Source organism: Cygnus olor, chromosome 7 (assembly GCF_009769625.2).
Source record: "Cygnus olor isolate bCygOlo1 chromosome 7, bCygOlo1.pri.v2, whole genome shotgun sequence".
Lineage (NCBI taxonomy): Eukaryota > Metazoa > Chordata > Aves > Anseriformes > Anatidae > Cygnus > Cygnus olor.
This window is the reverse complement of record NC_049175.1, coordinates 2,412,933-2,431,430: the sequence shown is the minus strand read 5'-3', so window position 1 is coordinate 2,431,430 and position 18,498 is coordinate 2,412,933. Positions and strand designations below refer to the sequence as shown.

The window sequence follows — 18,498 nt, the reverse complement described above, 5'->3', positions numbered from 1 at the left end:
AATCATGGATCCTTGCCCAGTTGCGCTGCCTACCTGGTTCTTTCTTAAGGTTTCAAATAATAAGGCATTCTGCTAACACTACCTTGATCACCTGCACTGTCAGGTGATTCATAAACACAAGATTTACTTTGATTCTGGTATTCTATATAAAACGTGCCTCTACAGAAATGGTTTACATGATTACAGCTTGGAAAAGTTGAAATATTAAAATCCCCATGTAATCAAATGCATAATGTGGAAAACACAAGAGTATTGGTGCTCTGGTTTCATACTGAAAAATGCTGCAAGCTTTATAAATTTTTCCTTTATATAACAAATGTGAAAGAGCTTGGAATTTGCCCTTCTTGACTGATCTAGTTTTTCACCTGCTCTCTGAACTTTTTGCTCCATAGGTATGCAGAAGGAATTCAAGAATTTGCCCAAGGTGATTGGTGAAAAAGGAAATTGGACACTGATCCACCTTTAACATTGAAAAACATAGAAGAATCAATTTTTACTGGGAGGAAAACATGTTAACGTTTCAAAATTATAGCCCTAAATTATTAAACTGCCAAAAAGCTCTCTCTTTACAAATATTAGAAAGTTTACAATTCTCTCAAAATTACCAATACTGCATGTAATCATCTACTTAGCAATACTTAAGTACTCTAATCTCTTTAGGTTTTTCTCTCTCACACACACACACACGCAAAAATCACTGAATGTTTTCCACAGATTTATTTGCTTTCCCAGCAGACCTCCTTGAAATCCTATTTAATATGAGTTAAAATCTGTAGTCTTGACAGGTATGGTTTTCTCATCTAGTGCTTGAAAGGCACAATGTTAAATAAAGTGCTAATACAGCAATAACTAATACAGAGAAGGCCTTACAACAAAGTTTACCACCTTGCAGCAGTCCATACCAATAAAAGTTTAGTTCATACCTCTATGATTGGTGAGGTCCCTGGATCCTGAAGGCAGAGGCGTATAGTTCATTTCTGGAGAGAGGGAGACAGTTTCGCTGGAGGCCTGTGTGATAAAACAAATATTATCAGTACTCTTGAGTGAAGGTCAGTGATTAAACAAAGAGGATGCATCTGCAATATGATGCGCTTACAGGTGCACAGAATCACCAGTCATGGAAGATTACTGATAACCGAAAGAAAGTTTAATTTGTTAAGGCTGCTTTCAATCTTTTTAAAAAGCTGTATTCACAAGAGTTTACACAATGATATTAGGTATCATTACTAAAATAATATTCCCGTATAGCTCACAGCTTTAAAAAATTACCATCTTTATCAGGAAATATTTTGGCAATGTTAAAAATGTTCCTCTTGATGAAACAGAAAAACATTTACCTGAAGGAAGTTATGAATCTACAAACAAAAAAAGAAAATGGAAAACAGAAAGCTAGGATAAGGTACCATACTATTCAAAATGAAGCAAAAAACAGATTCTATAATTCCACTGCCCTGTAAGCTAAACAAAGGAGTCTCTTAAAATGATAATACCTATAGTGGACTTTTTTTTTTTTTTAAAGAATATAGATTCTTTAATAATAAACATAAAAACCCACCTCAGTATTCTAAGGAATTTAAACAAGTCCCAAGAAGACTTACTCAGAATCCTTAAAAGCAAAATGCTAAAGGAAGAAGAGAGGAAACTCTTTTTTTTTTCCTCATAATAAAGAAATATTTCAAGATCCTATGATTCTGATTTTAAAAGATTAGATTCTGGAGCTATAGTTTTCTGTAAACTAATCTTCAGACAGTTGAAGAAGGTTTCATCTGAACGAAAGAGCAATATAATGACAAGCCATGTTTACCATCTTGCTTTTGAGTTATAGAACAGTAGTGTTACATTCTTAGAAGGAGATATGAAAATAAAGAATCTTAAAGAATCATCACAGTGTTTTAAAACATCTAATTTAAGTTAAATGGATTGATACCATGGTAGTGACATGCACTGAGTTTCAGGCACTGAGTTTGCTCTGGAATGTTTAAAATCTACCCATCTACCCAATCTACAATGTACGTAACAAACAAAGTTTTTTAATAGAAGATACAAAGGACAAAGGACAGTGTTCACTAAAAGTTACATGATTATTTCTAATTAAAAAGATAAGGCAAATAAAATGAAGAAGTACAAAAACTAAACTATTTCTTGAATCTCATAATAATTTACTAAGGGAATTTTAAGAAAATAATTATCTTCTGCGCAGGTTGTTTTCAAATTATATTTTGGCTTATAAACAACAAAATTCAACCAAAGCAATCCACCTAAATCTCTTATTATTTTGTAATTAATCATACCTTCAAATATATATATATATATATATATATATATATATATATATATATATAAATTGAAATTAATTCAAAACCAGATTTAAAAAGGTGGGTTAAGAAGTAAACATAAAATAGGACTTGTGGAAGAAAAAGCTTATTACCAGGCTAAACCTGAGAACAACAAGCAGAAATCCATAATAACAAAAGTTACTAGTGGTAATGTTTTGTTAAAGTACCTATAAATCTTCTTTTTTATAGCCGTATAGATAGTAGCATATTAAGATGTACAAGGGTAAATGACCAAGTAGATTAATATACTAAGCTTTTGCTTTCAATTTTTATGTCAGACCATAGTTATAGTCCCATTTTTGTCCATAGTAAAACTCAGTGCATAACATGAAAACGCATCATGTATTAAGACAGACGTCATAATAGAGACAGGTTTGCCAAAACATGAAGAAAACTCTAGAAAATCCTGTCTGCTGTCTCACCAGTGACAATAAGCTGTCCTTTTCAGAGAGGTAATACTATAAACACAGCTCTTGCCTTCAGACAAAGAGAATAATCCTTTGATTTTAACCAACTGTAAACATGCAGCCCAATCTACTCTGGACAAGGGATTGGAGATCCTCCCTCTGATGACCATTATGAGCTGAGGGCATCTAACACCTCAGAGGATGAGATCAATGCCAGCAATATGACATATGAAAATAATCCCAGGAACAGGCATCTATCCACAGCTACCTGTTTTCTTTGGGCCTAGAAATTCTGGGAAAGACAAGAAGAAAAATGTCACTAACTGTTTAACATAAGACTTCATCCCTGTAAATCACTCCAAAACCTGGAGGAATAAGTGGTCTCATACTGTACACTCTACATGTTATCTGCCTATTCAAGTGTACTTAGTTGGGACTCTGATAATAGTGAAGGTTTCTCTTTGGTACTTTTAATCTCAATTTAGACAGCTTGACAGCTTGATGATAGCTTTTCCTAAAATTTCTGGAAGAGACTTTGCCTTTTCAGCAATATACCACTGAGTGAGCAAAATTCAAGAGCTTCTAAAAAGGATATTGGAGCGAAGGGGCAATTTAGCTTTATTTCCAATTTTAGGAAAAGCAAGAACAGGAGGTTTTGTTTATTGGTGTTTTGCTGCTACTTTGTGTACAGTATACAATTCCCTGTCAAATATAGAACAGTTTTCATTATCTTTGAGCTAAGCATTCAGTTAGAGCAGCTTTAATTCTATGGAGTATCATCCACGGTTAGGATTGTTTTGAAAAAAAAACATTGTCTGGAGCTCTGAATCACATTTCTGAGTAAGCCTGTGCCCCAGCAAAAGGACAATTTGTTTTCCCTACTGCAGATTGATGTTTGGCCCCAAGTATTTTCCAAATAGATTTGTATAGATCGCATTATTCTTAATATTCACAAGAATATTTTGACAGTGATAGCAGTGACATGTGACAGTTATGTCTTTAAGTATTGGTGACATATGCATCAGGAGTTCTTGTCGCAGTTGAAACTACAAATATAAACAGCTTTGAGGAAACCTGGTAAAAGTAGGTGGTAACTTCAGTGTTACAGGTACACGTAACCAGACAGCTTAGTAAGGAAATTCTAACAGTATTATTACTGGAAGCTTGTATTCTCGCAAGCATTAGTCTTCAAAATTTTGCAGTATATAATAGTACAAGGTATAAAAGTTACAAGGCCAATAAAGTTTCTTGCAGCCTTATTTATTTTTTTATTTTTTTTAAGTTATTTACAAACACTTGCTAAATTGAGGTCTCTACCTCTGTCTTGATATTAACCTACAAGTTTTGTCTGAGCTAAAAATTTTTGTACTTGGTCCTAAATAGATAGTAAAAGAGTAACAGACCTTCAAACCACATTCATCAAAATTAGACATACTGCAGAACCTACAGTAGGAAGAAGTGCTATAATTAAAAAAAAGGGGGGTGGGGAGAAAAGCACATTTAAACTTTGTGCAATTTTATTTAAAGCAATTTAATAGCCAAACACCTCAGAAGACAACAATGCAATGATGAATCATGATCATTCAGCTCATGCTGAGTTCTAACACCACCCTTGGTCATCCTTATAGCAGGCACTGTACACAGCAGATGAACTCGAAACACTGCTGTACAGCTTCAGTAGTCCATACTTTTTTGGTTTACAAAGTATGAAGTGAGGGGACATCTAGTTTCTATCGTTTGCATAAGTTGATATATTTTTTGCTATGTTAGTAAAAATCTTAGCATCTCTTTACAGATATTTGGGCATCTAAAAAAACCACACATGTGCATAGTGATAAACCTTACAAGTATACTGCTGCTATTTTCTCAGCACCATGTAAGAAAAATATGTACTCAGGAAAGACTTAGATATAACTTGACAAGTAATATTAGAATGGTAGATAAGGAAACAGAGAAAAACAAAATAATGAAGAATATATTACTTAATGGGGAACTCAAGACATAAAGTTTCTCTTGTATATCTCTAACCTCAGAAATACTTTAAGTGTGTAAGATTTCTCCTTTACAGTGTGTTTCTCAGTTAATATGATTATCTCAAATCTCCAGCATTTCAAATTGTCAATTTTTTTTTTTCAGGGAACTGACCAAGAAGCAAATTTTTTTTGTGGACAGCATGATATTCATTTTGTAAGCCTGAGCCACGATTATCAAGAATTCTTGTGTTCTCTGATAGTGTTGTTTATTTTCATTCATCAGAGTTTTAACACTTGTCAAAGTCATCTAGTAAGGTCACAGAGAAGTGACCTTAGCAATTTGAAAGCTTGTTGCTTCTCATTTGGTGACTTATGTTCAAATAAAAATGGAAAACCAATGGTACTTATCACATTACAAGATACAAAACTTGAATTAATTAAGGAAATATGAATATTCAAAAGATTTTTAATATATGCACAGGGAAACAACAATTAAGCAAATCACTGCATTACCTTTTTTTTTTTTTTAATTGACAAAAACATTTCTCCAGAACGATAAATGAGATAATCTGTGGTATAGTTCCAATGTAAATGATCAACTCATACTTGCCTTTGAAAAACTTTTTATCTAAACACACAGCAATATTTTCATGATAAGCCTATTCTGTCTTCAATGTGCTTGTACTCAAGACTTAAAATTAATTATACATGAACAAAAAGGTGGCTTACTATCATTTTAAGAATTCTCTACATAAACATCTATTTAGTCTAAGGACTAGTTTTGGATCCCTTGGGCACACATACTGTCCCCAAGAAACACAATAGCAACAGTCTTGAATAATTTCCATGAACTTTAAAAACTTGCCTAAATATGTATGTACCAATATGGCAGCCAGTTATTGATTCACTCCCTAACACTGGCTGCAGCAGTTTATGCGTCTCAATCCTACGAATATATTATGCCATCTAAATTTGTTCATGTTTGTGATAAAACATTCAGAAACTTTCCACACACCTGCTCATCAACATTTTTCAAAAATTTAGACATAACTAGAAATTCATCCTTTACAGATAAAATATTAATTTATGTATATTCATCGTGTATAGATGTGTGATGAGAAACATAGCCTGTCTAGTAATAGAAAAAAAATTAAATGTATTCATTGTGGATTGAATTTATTACATGCTTGCAGAGAGTATCAAAACACTAGTCTAGAGGGAATGTTTCTTCCCGTAAATTCGCACAGCACCAAGCGCAATGGGGCTTTAATTTCACTGTGAGGTCTTCGAGAGTCTTGTGATAGCAGAAAATATTATAGAAAGCAATAATACACTAAGTCTTTAGCCACTTTATCCTAGGGAATGGTTAGGGAAGAACTTTATTTATAATGTGTTCATTTTTTTGTGAATTCAGGAACCACACAGAAGGGTTGTCAGTGAAAGAAAGAGATAAAGTTTCAAAAAAGGGGTAAAGAAGGATACTAAAAAATATGCAAAGGTAGAACCTGACAGGACAACTATATACAGCACGCTACAAAAGCAAAAGGTCTTGCTTTCCTTTCCCCTCCTGTGAACTGGGATATAGGTCTCCAATGGGCTAGCCTGCAGTTGTGACAAATCCCAATACGCTGTTCTATTTAGAAATACCAACAGGTGGCATGGCATGATTACATGGGAGACAGCTTTCCTTGACAAAATGGGATTTTCCAATTCCCCTGCTCCACAGCCAAGCACAATTAACTACAGGTTAGCAGTTGTCTTTACTAAACTTCCAGCATAAATTAAAGGAACTTTTAATTAAGAGGGAGAGGGGGAAACGGAGGCATGGTGTTATCACAACTTGCCTGATCTGTAGAGGCTTACCGAGATGACCTCCTCACCCTGCACAGAAACAGTGATTTATTTCAAAATCTGGTTTTAGACGTTAGACCCTGGTACTGAAATAAAACGAGAGCACCACAAATGAGTATTGTACGGAAGGTGGAACTGAAGAAAAGAGGTACCACTTTTTTTGTCTCAGTTTTATGTTTCACCTAATGTCACAAAGATCTGAACAACTTTCTTTCATCAGCAGACATTAAAAAAATAAATAAAACCAGTAATTTAACCAGTCGTAATAAAGAAGATAAATACAATTGCACTACTCTGAACTAATACACCATTTTAATTTATTATTATAAATGTACCTCATTACAAATAATTTCCTTGTGAACTACAGGGATTCTTTTCACCAAGTTTTTTCTTATCAGTAATAAAGAGAATTCATGAGACTAGAAGGGAACTTAAGGGCAGGTATTGGTAGGATAAGGGGTTTATTTGGCTTTATGTTTCTTCTTCCTACCAATATAATAATCTTAATCATAAAAAATAATAATAAACAGAAGTCTGAACTTCTAAATCTGTTGGGCATTACTTCATGGAAGTGAAAAATGCTTCTCTAGTATGCAAACATAAAATAAAGCATGAAGGAAAAATAAACAAACAAAAAAGAATGGGTAACACATTCTAACTTCCAGAGGAAATTAAAATCAGGCCCACAGTGGCAACTGGCTCTTAAGAGTCCAGGAACCTAATTAGACTTCAGAACAACAACAACAACAAAAAATAATAATAATAAAAAAAGGCAATATTCAGAAGGTACCAGGAAGGGAATATCTTGTGTAGATATACTGTTCATCTGCTGCATAGAAACCAATTTGTATAGATCATTGGTTCAAAAAATACAAATGGACTGCTATTTTTGGCAACCACACATGTTCTTTCAAATACTTTCAGCTACTGAAGAAAGTAAAGGGGGAACTGTAATTCAGATAAGCCAATCCTCTTTCAGTCATGGGTTCAGAAACGGCAAAACTTAAATGACTCTGTTTCCCAAATTAAATCTCTTTACTAGACATTTCCCTTCCATATTTCTAAATGCCAGAATAAACAAGCATTTATCTAACAAATCCATACCTGTGTTAGCAAAGAATGCCGCAACCCATTTCTGACATTTTTTAGTTTAATAAATAACACAAGTGTTTCAGCTATAATGAAGAGTGTGACTTTGAACTAAGCAAATATTCACTCAGGACATTTTACCAGGCTATTTTCATATCTGATGCTACTAACAGAGTAGATCAAATTATTGTAGTATTAGGAAGACAAGAACAGCAATCTTATATTTTGGTTGACCTTCCAATTCCAATGACCTTTAACAAGAAAAGGCAAGAGGATTTTGCTTATTTAACAGAAGTAGTGGAGCTGAAGGAGATGCAAAGCATTTCAGAATATATTTCCCTCATTCTCATATAAGAGAGGTTATAACTTCTCCCTTGAATTTACTTTACCTTTTGGTTTGCACTTAATATTAAATTGCAATGTTGAAAGCAAGGTGCAACTGGATCAAAGATGTAAATGAACATAAGATAATTCTTACACATTTGGGCTTAATTGAGTGTAATCGATATGTCTGGTGTGCAGCCAAATTCAACTATTGTGAAAAGCACCTAATGTATGGACATTATTTTTGGACTACTGAATGCCAGAAAATAACGAGCTGGCATTCAGCTTTGGTGAATCAGATCTTGGATTTTCGTCTAAGAGCAGTTTTGAATTATTACTGAAGATAAGGTGTAAATGTGCAAGGGAATTTTATCCATGTTTCTTCCATGAATCATAAATGAGGAAAAAAATTACAGTCTAAATTGCACTTAAAAGGAATAAAGTCTTTTCATGTCATACATGATTTATCAAAATGATCTCATTTTAAGGGTACTGTGGTGTATCTTGATTAATAACATTAGTAAGCATGATGAATGGCCTCTTTAATGGTAACACAGAATTTATCGGCAAAATCCCTACTTCTACCAAAAAGAGTGGGAAGTAAAACACACAGCAGATAGTTACTTGCAGGAGAAGCTTAAGTAAACTGTCTCCTGTGTATTTTGCATCTAAGAAGTCTTTAAAAATTCTGATTTTAAGTTCATTCTCAGGTTCATTTTGAAAACAACAGGTTTTACCTAATGTGGTGGTTCTAACCACTACAAAACTCACTTTGCAGTTCACTGCAAAACAAGCTGAACTCTGAATGTACTGTAGAAGGATGTAGCATATTAAGGTCGTTTGAGAACATTGGTCCCAACCCTTTACAACCTATTTCAATATCCTCTTCATTTTGCTTTAATATCCTAAATGTTTCCCTTCTCCCATTACTCCATCTTCCTCCTCTTCCCCCCTCCCCTTTTTTAAGCCTGCTCCAGCCTGCCCTAACTAATTTCCTTTTGGGCTGACAGATCAGAGGCCTTCCTACCACTGTTCCTTTTAGACCTGTGAAGCCCTCCTCGTAATCCTGCTGCTTGTCCACAATTAATCTTTCCAGTTGCCACATTATTAACACTACCACCCACAGACAGAGGATGCCTGAGCACGGCTGGACACTAGTTCCCCACTGGAGCATCAAAGTTGTCAATCACACACTAGTCAGAAAGTTGCCTGCCGTCAACATCAGAGGTTTTCATCCTCTCCTACCCGCTGATCAAACATTTTTCTTCGGAAGATTAATTCAAAGTCCCCACCCATTTCCTCCCATATCCTCTTTCCCTTTTAGGTTTACTCAATGATCCATCTTCTGTATGGAAAAGGAAGCAGTGTATAATAGAAATCCTTTCAAAACAAAAGTTCAGCAAAACTAAATTTAAATCCCAGCTGTTATCAGCCCCCATCCCCTCACCCCCACCCCCAGCAAGTTAAACTCCTTAAAGAGCTTGGATTAGACCTAGTCACAAATGCCTTTGATCAAAGGCTCCAAGACTTTACACAAATTTAATCACAAGGCAATGACTGCATCTAAGAAGCCTGAATTGATTTGTTCTACTGTAACACCTAACACATGAAAACACCCATAAGGCTTTTTGACTTTCAAGACCAATCATTTTCAACTTCTGTCACTGAAAGCCAAGTATTTTAGCAACTACCTAATGTTATTTTTTTAACCACAGCAGAAGTAGCTTCTTAATGCATGATATTTGCCTTCTATCTGTTTAAAATTTGTATCTTAGCTACCTGCATTTAGCGGCAAAAGGATGCAAAAGATTCTGCTTGGTCACTCCATTCCATTTCATGAGCTTAAGGAAAGAACTTCAGTATGACCACTTCTCCCTAATCATATCCCAGATTCTAATATTTTCATTTGTGACAAGTTGAGAGTTATTCCTCAAGTGGCTCAATATTTTTCATTATGCTAGATAATAGAATCTGTCCCCAAAGGACCAATTACCAATGCTAGCAACACAACAGTGAATTAAAGGATTACCCATCAATATATCCCAACAAGAAACCTATTTGTTGTAAATCTTTAGGCTCAGTTTTAAAAGGAGAATAAAATCACACTACAAGATAAATTCAAAGTTGCTAAATCATACTGTTCCCTAAAATGGATTTCTGAATACATATTGTCTCTTGATTCATTAATTAACCAGGAAATTGACATAAGACCCCCCCAAAAGTATAAAGCAATGCAGAAGAATCTGCTGCCTTGACTGCTGTTCTGAGTTTGGGACAGTAAATTCAACCAAGAATTTTTTCTTCATACATTTTTCTTCATACATTTTTTCTTAAATTTCTTTACTAGTATCTTTTCCACCAGTTCACCTTATGGGAACATGTGCTAACTGCTTTTCATTTACAGTATGCAGAAGGATTCAATGGGTATACAGTCATAAAGAAAATGCAAGAAAATAAATAAATAAATTATCATGTCATACCCCAAAACAGAAAACTCTGAAAATCTTGCCATAGAATTTTGAAAAGTCACACACAACTATTCTTTGATGTGTCTTGTAGAGCAAAACACAAATGAACCACGAGATGCAAGCAGTGCCATTCACTGCATTTCGCTCATCGCACAGCGGCTCTGAAGGAGTGTGAGAACAGTACTGAGTTCTTAGATATTATAACTTCATCAGAAGGTGCAAAAGCACAGGCAGGTCACTTATGTGAAGGGAAATACATTGATAATCTATTAGACTGCAAGTTTCTTTTAGTTGTCCCATAAAATATTTTTTAACCAATGATATCAGAACTGCAGAACACAACTCTAGTTCTTTAAACTTGCATGTCTAAATCCTACTGAATGACAGACGATTCTTATACACCTTCGTTCAAGCAGACTGTCCTGAAATGCTCTGTGTTCTTTGGAATACCGTATATGCTAGAATGCTATCCTGAGCATATAAATATACTGTGAAGCATTTCCTTAGGAATTTCACACGAATGCCTCCAAATCAAAATATGCTATTCTGTGTATTGCCTTATACCATACAATAATTATCAAACTAGTCTGACAAACAGAAAGAGTGTCCAAAACAAGATACTCACAATCCATTTTCTCTTACAAGAGAAAATACCTTCTCTTACAAAGAGAATATACCTTTAACTTTCAAAAACACCTGAAATGGAGTAATTCTGTGATTTATGCTTCACTATGGCAGTTATTAGTAGCATACAAAGTACATATAAACCCAGATGCAAAGCTCAAGCACACGTTATCTACAGTATTGTTACATATTGCTTTTCTCAGAATGATATTTTGAAATATAGATGACTCAGGGCTTCAACACTTGTTTTTGCAAATCTGATGCCCACAGATTTTCCAGAAGTCAAGGGGAAATCAGTATGGTAAATTGCTTTTCTGGGTAGGAACCTCTGAGACTCTTCCATAAATTAAATCAGTAACATTAATATCATCACTTGCAAACACATTCAAGTCAATGACAACCACCAGAGGAATGCAGAACTGCATGCATGTCTCACTGCCCAAACATAACTGTTTGCAATGTTAGAGGGTTGGCTTTGCTTTGCTATTCATTCTGCTGCCCCGTCTTTCTTCATTTTTTCAGAAGTATGGACAACGTTGCAAAAATGAAAGACAGGTCCTAAAAATTATATGATGACATCCGTTTAATAACTAGTGTTCTGTTACACTGATCACCTTGCTTACTGGGCACAGGAACTAAGAAACTGGAAGGTTAAAAATGCTTTTAAGGCACCTTCATTCTGCCATACGGGAACAAAACTGAACTGCAGCTAAAACCTCTTGTCACACTACTTAGTCAGCAGAAGGGGGTGCTGTAGTGTAACCTATTTAAAATGCAAATAGAGTAACTTTTGTAACAGCAGATTAAAACTAGCATTTTATTCACTTGGCATACCCACAGCATACTGAATGTTGGAATCATATTTGTCACTGCGCACCCCAGGTTATTAATAGAGCTCAGAGTGGTGTTGCTAAATGTGCAAGTTAAAAAGCAAATAAACAAAAATGGATTTATCTGTGGTATTTGTTCTCTGGAAGAATTCAGCAAGGCCTGCCTTACACTGCACATTTGTTTATCCAAGATCACTGAGGTTCCTTTTTTTTTTCCCCCCTAAGTATTTGATTGACAGCCACTTACCACAGCCTGAAGTCCTGGGATATGTGATCTATAACATTAACATTCTAGGGAAAAACACAGTTATTTTCAACCTGGACAAACAAATTTATTAAATAAGACAGACAGGAAAGAGTCTATGGTGCACAACCACTTCTTTCTAATAGGTCTTTCAAGACGCTCATAAACCATCGGCACAGGAGAAAACACAAAGTCAAAGACTTCAGCAGAACCAAATCAACACATTGTGCTATGGCTTTACACTTCATTTTCTGACAATGTCAGGTGTTAGGGCTGGCAAGTGGGTTTCCCCTCTACATTCAAGCCAACTCCTGTTTTCTTCATCTCGATCTCTCAGAGATTCATCAAAAATGCGATTTAATTACATCTCCTCCTCCTCCTCCCGCTCACCAAAAGAGTGTAAACATGACTCCTTTTTATCTCCTGATACATCTGGACAAGTAGACAATGTGCTAAAACAAAATAAATCTGCCCTGACAGTCACATCAAAGGGTTCAGCTAGGGGCTTGCAGCTACTTAAGGCACAGGAATGTTGTTGCTAAGCATCGCTCTACAACCTATCAGTCCCTTAAAGAAGAGCTTTTTTCTTTCAGAAGGAGATGAGGAAAGCTGGAGAGTGGGAACCAGACTGCAAGGGGAGATTGGGGATTTTGGAGGATTTTGAAGCTTAAAGTGAATTGTGTGAAGAAAAGCGGTTTTGTTTAGTTTTGCCTCTTGACATATAGTATAATTTTTGGGGATGGAGAGTAAGCAAGGAAGGAGGGGCTGAAACTTGTTCATGAAACATCTGGATTTTTCCCCTTAGATAAAAACAGGCAAAGTCTTTGACATCCTTTTTCCAAATCCCTGTACTTACTGTAGATTCAAATTAGAGCAATAGGGGTGGGATACCAAGCCTGTAAAAAACATATTGTGAAACACATCCCATACCCTGCTTTTCTATCAAGCATTTGATGAATGTGAGCATTCCTAAATACATGAAACCAGCAATAAAGTCTGTATCTCATCAACATGCTGTACGGGGAAAGTTTTGATACATATGCACATAACACAATTTGATGCTCAATTTACTAGTAAAAATTCCCTTTAGAGAGAAGTCTTCACTGAAATCATCTATCTTCAGCAATGTGCCCTGCAGGACTTCATTCAGTGCTTACAACTCCAAAGGAAGCCAAAGCCATGCTAAAGCCAGACCTTAGAACTACACTAACTACAAGCACAGTTGTGATGAAATGGACAGAAAAAAAAAAAAAAAAGAATTATGCTCTCGTCTCATAGATGCAGAAGCATAATCAAGGCAGATAGACAATCCAGCCAGAAAAGTAGGGAACTATTAGACTCAAAGCTTAATTATCCCAAAGGTCAGCTAGGAAAACCAGTAGTTTGGTTACAGCACCAATGAGAGGTGAATGAACTTCAATCACACATCTATGCCTTATAAAACCAGTTTAAAGGTTTAAAAAATCCTCCTCCCTTTTTATGAATTAAACAAAGAAAATGCAAAAGGGACTCATTCTACATGCAGGGTAACTATCAAGAACATGAACAATTACTGAGGCTGTGATATTGCACAAATAAATAACACTTAGCATTATCTTCAGCACTATCATATTTATTAAACAGTGACTGAGGGCAGCAGCAACCATTTTTATTGTCCCATATAGCTCTTATTTTCTAATTAAACAGAAGGTTATTCCCACTGCCAGTGCAGCCATTTATCTTATTTGAGTGTTACATAATATTTTTTGCCAGCCAAGCCTGACTGTGAAACGTTCTGTGTGGTGAACTGTGGCCCAACTTGCTTTTCTGTTTGGTAATCATAGAAATGGGCCATTTTGTGCTGTGTTAATAAATAAACTTTTTGCAATTTCTCCTAAAACATGATAAAGCTTATACTTTGTCCTACCCTCTAGCTTCAATACAAGGGCAATGAGCTGTATTATTAAAGATATAGGTCAAGCAAACCTGATGATTTCAATCCTGTGGGGTGCTTTAGAAACTGTTGTCATATTACTGAGATCATTCTGCTGTTCCTAATTATTCCTCTTGGTTGCTTCACATTTCAAGTGATTTCTCTCACACTTATGTCAAAATTTATAAGCTGCTCTGTGTAACAACACTACATTATTTCCTCACTTGTTATGGTAATATAGGAGAGAAACTATCAGAATGCTTTAATCTAGCTGACAAGGATAATGTAGTCTAGAAATGTAATAAACTTTGTATTCTACCACAGAGTTGTTAGCCTTTTTTCTTCTACCATGAAACATTTCTTATAGATAGACATCTTAGAAAAACTAATTGCTACAATAACTTGCATAAAAGTATCAACATTAAAGCGTTCACTCCAATAGCTTGTGCATTGTCCTTATTCCTATAATCACTATTGTCCAACAGACTGATGACTACTGTAAAACTACGCTCTGCCAAAGTGAATGTATTTCCATGAAATCTGTGCATCACACAAACAGTGCAAAATGTTTGTAATTAACAGGCTGGGCTTTAACAGGGCTGTAACACCTCCAGCTGACTCACACAAAATTTTATTTGCACTAAGTAGGTTGAGACTGGGCAAACATAAAATCATCTTTGCATGACAGCTTCATGTTGTACAGTGTCTTTTGAAGGATTTCAGAATTTAAGGAAAGCTGCCAGTGGAAAAGGTCATCTAATGAAAGGTTTGAATTTTAAAGTTACTGAGGGTATTGCTTGCTATGTGTGCTAAGCTGAAGCATGACTTCCTTCAGAACACACTAGAGAGCATGAAATAATATTTAAAAAATAAACAAAAGAACAAACAAACACACACAACTCCAGTTACAAAATGTTGTATCGGTAACTCAACCATGACAACCATCCTGAAAGTTCTAGGGACAGTTTTGCTGAAATAGCTTGTATGTTCAATTTGCTGTATTTGTCAAATGTTCAGTGTTCAAACAACAACAGACAACCACATAATAAATCAATGAAAAAAGACCTATACCCTCAAAGTTTTGTGCTGTATATTATGATAATCTTAAAGTAAGTCCACTGCATCAAAGTAAGGCAATACAACAGGAAGAAGAGCACTGGTCTACAAAGGCAACTTTTGAAGGGACCTTTTCCAGATACATGAAAAATATTATTTAACTGAACATGCTTATAGGAATCAGAAAGGAGGCAAAGATGAAGCTGGTGTTGATCCAGTAAGAAATACACACCAACATCACACTGAGAAGGAAAAAAAACGAAGAATGCAGAACAGACTTCCGCTTTCTCTCTTTATAGAGTTAATGACCTGACTGAAGATAAAGCTTCCAAGGTTTGGGGGAGGGGAAGACAAGAGGCAGAAGAATTATCTTCTGAAGGGTCTCACATCTGGATCTCAATTAGAAGAACTGGACTCTCTGTCATGTCCAGAAAACTAGCAGGATGAACTGTTCATGTGCAGTGAGATTTCCCCTTGCCTGACTTTGTTTTTTTCTCTCCCAGACAGAAGGCCCAGCATGTACACAGGACACACTTTGCCTCTTCCTTTTGGCTTTTCAGCTACCACCTGCCAATATGTAAAACATTCTTGGAAGCTGATGATTTCAAAATTCTATCTTCAGATTTGTTTCCAGAGGGGTTAACCAAAAGAAGGCAATGTCACAGTAAAGCTGAGCTGTCATGGAAAACACATTTATGCTTTATGACTTGCATGACACAGCATAATACAAATACAGGAAATTTGGGGGACATAAATCATGTGGTTAACTGATGTATCATTAACTTGTAAAGCACCTGCATAGAAGACAGAAAACAAATCCCCATGGGAATGATTAAACAAATGAAAAAGAAATAATATTAGGATCTTCACAAATTAAGGTATAAAAGATACAAAAGCATTAGACTACAGTGCTAAATCAGCAGCATGACATCAGTATATTTACCTAGATTTTATTTTAGTGAATCAAACTAAAAATGCTGGGAAACACTAGACGCTATAAGAGGGAGCAACAATCAAAAATAGCTATGGAAAATATAATACAAATTTGTGAAAAACAAAAAGACAAAGGTAAATCTGCTATACACAAAAGAAAAAAAAAACACTGTTGCAGGGCTGACACTTTAGATTTGAATTTACCTTAACTACATCTAAAATAACGTCCTACATAAAGCAGTACAGAGCTGTCTGTGACTTCTTATCCATACTTGTATTTCAGCAATGCATAATGAGAAGAGGGTGAACTCCATATCATAATTAATTTTTATAATTGCTTTTCTTCAACTTATTAAGAAGTGAAGTCCATTTTTAAATTTTATTTAGAGGAGAGGAGTTCAGATGGATGGTGAGGTTCCCAAAAGTTGGCTTATGAGTGTGGTGATGAAAAACTGGTAAGAATTCTTTGTTTCTTGAGATGATGGATTTAATGAACATCATCCCAAAATGCATTAGGTTCTGCCTCTCTGAGCGGCTTTCGATGCTCTCAGTGAGTAAATGCTCTAACTAGTGGTCCTTACCTGTAAAACGAAGACAGCACTTGACAGAGTCCATCCCTCAGCTCAAGAGTTTCCCTCAGAAACTACTCCCCCCAGATTTGCTCATCTTCAGGACATATTATAGTTCAGGGATGAGGGTAGGGTGGTTTGTTTTGTGTTTGTTCTTGTTGGTTGGTTGGTTGTTTTGTTTTGTTTTTTTTAAGGCTGAGATTAACCACTCATTTAGAGTATTGTTGATATTTTTCTTGATTTCAGCTGTTCCTCCGATTACAAGACTTGTGTGTACAGAGCACTTCCAGTCTTAGCTAAAACCCTGCCATCTACATACAGTCTGTTGCAAATCTAGGAAACCTGTTCCAACAGATTAGCCGGGCCACTGACATTCTTTTTTTCCTGTGTAAAGTTTCCTGGGTGTGTAAAGTTCCAGGTGGAACAGCTGGTTCTTCTCATATCCATTGCTGGGTAGGTGGAAGTGCTGAACTTAATTCCTCATGTTGCCATTCACCTGAACTGATGCTATTTGCATCTCTTCACACACCCCTGGTTACTTAAGATAGACAGAATTTCCTGGAATTTCTCACCATGGCCCATCTCATCTACTCTTCTAAAAAGTCACTTGCCTTGTCATCTCCCCACCACTCCCACCCTGTTCTCTCTTCAGTGTCCCAGCACCTTTCTATAACCACAGGTTTCTCCAAAACTAAACACAGTATTCTCAAAGTGGTTGTACCACTAATAAATACAATAGCGGTGTTAAATTTTCCGCTCATACTTGGTACCTTAAAGTACTATTTCAGGTGTGTGTACTGGGAAAGCATATTCAGCTGAGTAACCACAAGCCTTTATCAGAGTCATTGACTTCTAAGACAGAATCCCTACTCTTCCAAGCATGGTCTATATTCTTAGCTGGGAAATACAGTGTTTTCATCTGGCTTTGTAAAAATGCATGCTGCTTGCTTGCACCCAGTTTGACTTGCAATTTCTTGTTATTTACTGGTTTTCCAATTTTATTTCATAATCTGGTAACTGTTTCTCTACTGGTTTTATTTTGTATCTCATCAATAAAATATGTTACACAGCACAGGGCCCACAAGATCTCCATGAAAGCATGTCTACTTTGTCAACATGAAACCTGTTCACTGGTGTTTAATTCATTAAACACATGCCGTGATGAATTTGTACTATTCTAGCTTAGTAATATAAATAAAGTGCGCAATATTTGCTTCACATTATTTCAAAGCCAAATGAAAGTCAATAGTGAAGGCCACAGCTTGCACTGACCAAGCAGAAGACTAAAGGAACATGAGATCCTTTTTCATTCCTGTTTTCTTCTGTCCCTCTTTCTTTAAATCAGAAGTTGAACCAGAAGTGGTTGTACTTGCCAATAAGGTGACACTTTCAGAAAAAGCATACACATCGTACAGATTGTAACAAATGCTTTGTGAATTGTAAGACTGTTCACATAAATTGGTGTTGTGCTTACTGTGGAACAGTAGAAACATCAAAGGAAATCATGGAAATAAGGATGGATCAATAAAGTGGAGGGGGAACTGAATTAATATTTCCCTTTTCCCACCCTGAACATATAAAAAACTATGTAGAAGCAATACTGATGCCACAAGCAGACAACTCAGAATCAGCTGTCTCTCTCTGAATTTACATAAATCATACTACAAAATGCTTATCTACAAGTTTTTTGATTTGTTCCCATCTTTCTTTCTTTCTTTTTTAAATCTATCAGTATGGAATTAGAAGATTGAAGTCATGGTAGCAAATCTAATGTCTAGGTATACTCTCTAGAACAGTGAGTTAATTGTTCTATTGCCACAAATTCCCAGACAATATAGCGAAACAAAATGAACAGAGCCAGCTTTCATATATCTGACTCCTC

General features: G+C 35.7%; 1 protein-coding gene across 5 annotated transcripts in view; it reads right to left on the bottom strand.

The window, feature by feature from the left end:
* Positions 1 to 18,498, bottom strand: part of LRMDA (leucine rich melanocyte differentiation associated) — a 691,516-nt gene that overhangs the window by 103,060 nt on the left and 569,958 nt on the right. For all 5 annotated transcript variants that reach the window (XM_040564606.1, XM_040564605.1, XM_040564607.1 and 2 more), the window contains one exon: positions 924 to 1,008. In XM_040564606.1, coding sequence (XP_040420540.1) covers positions 924 to 1,008 — 85 coding nt within the window. The remainder of the gene's footprint in view (positions 1 to 923; positions 1,009 to 18,498) is intronic.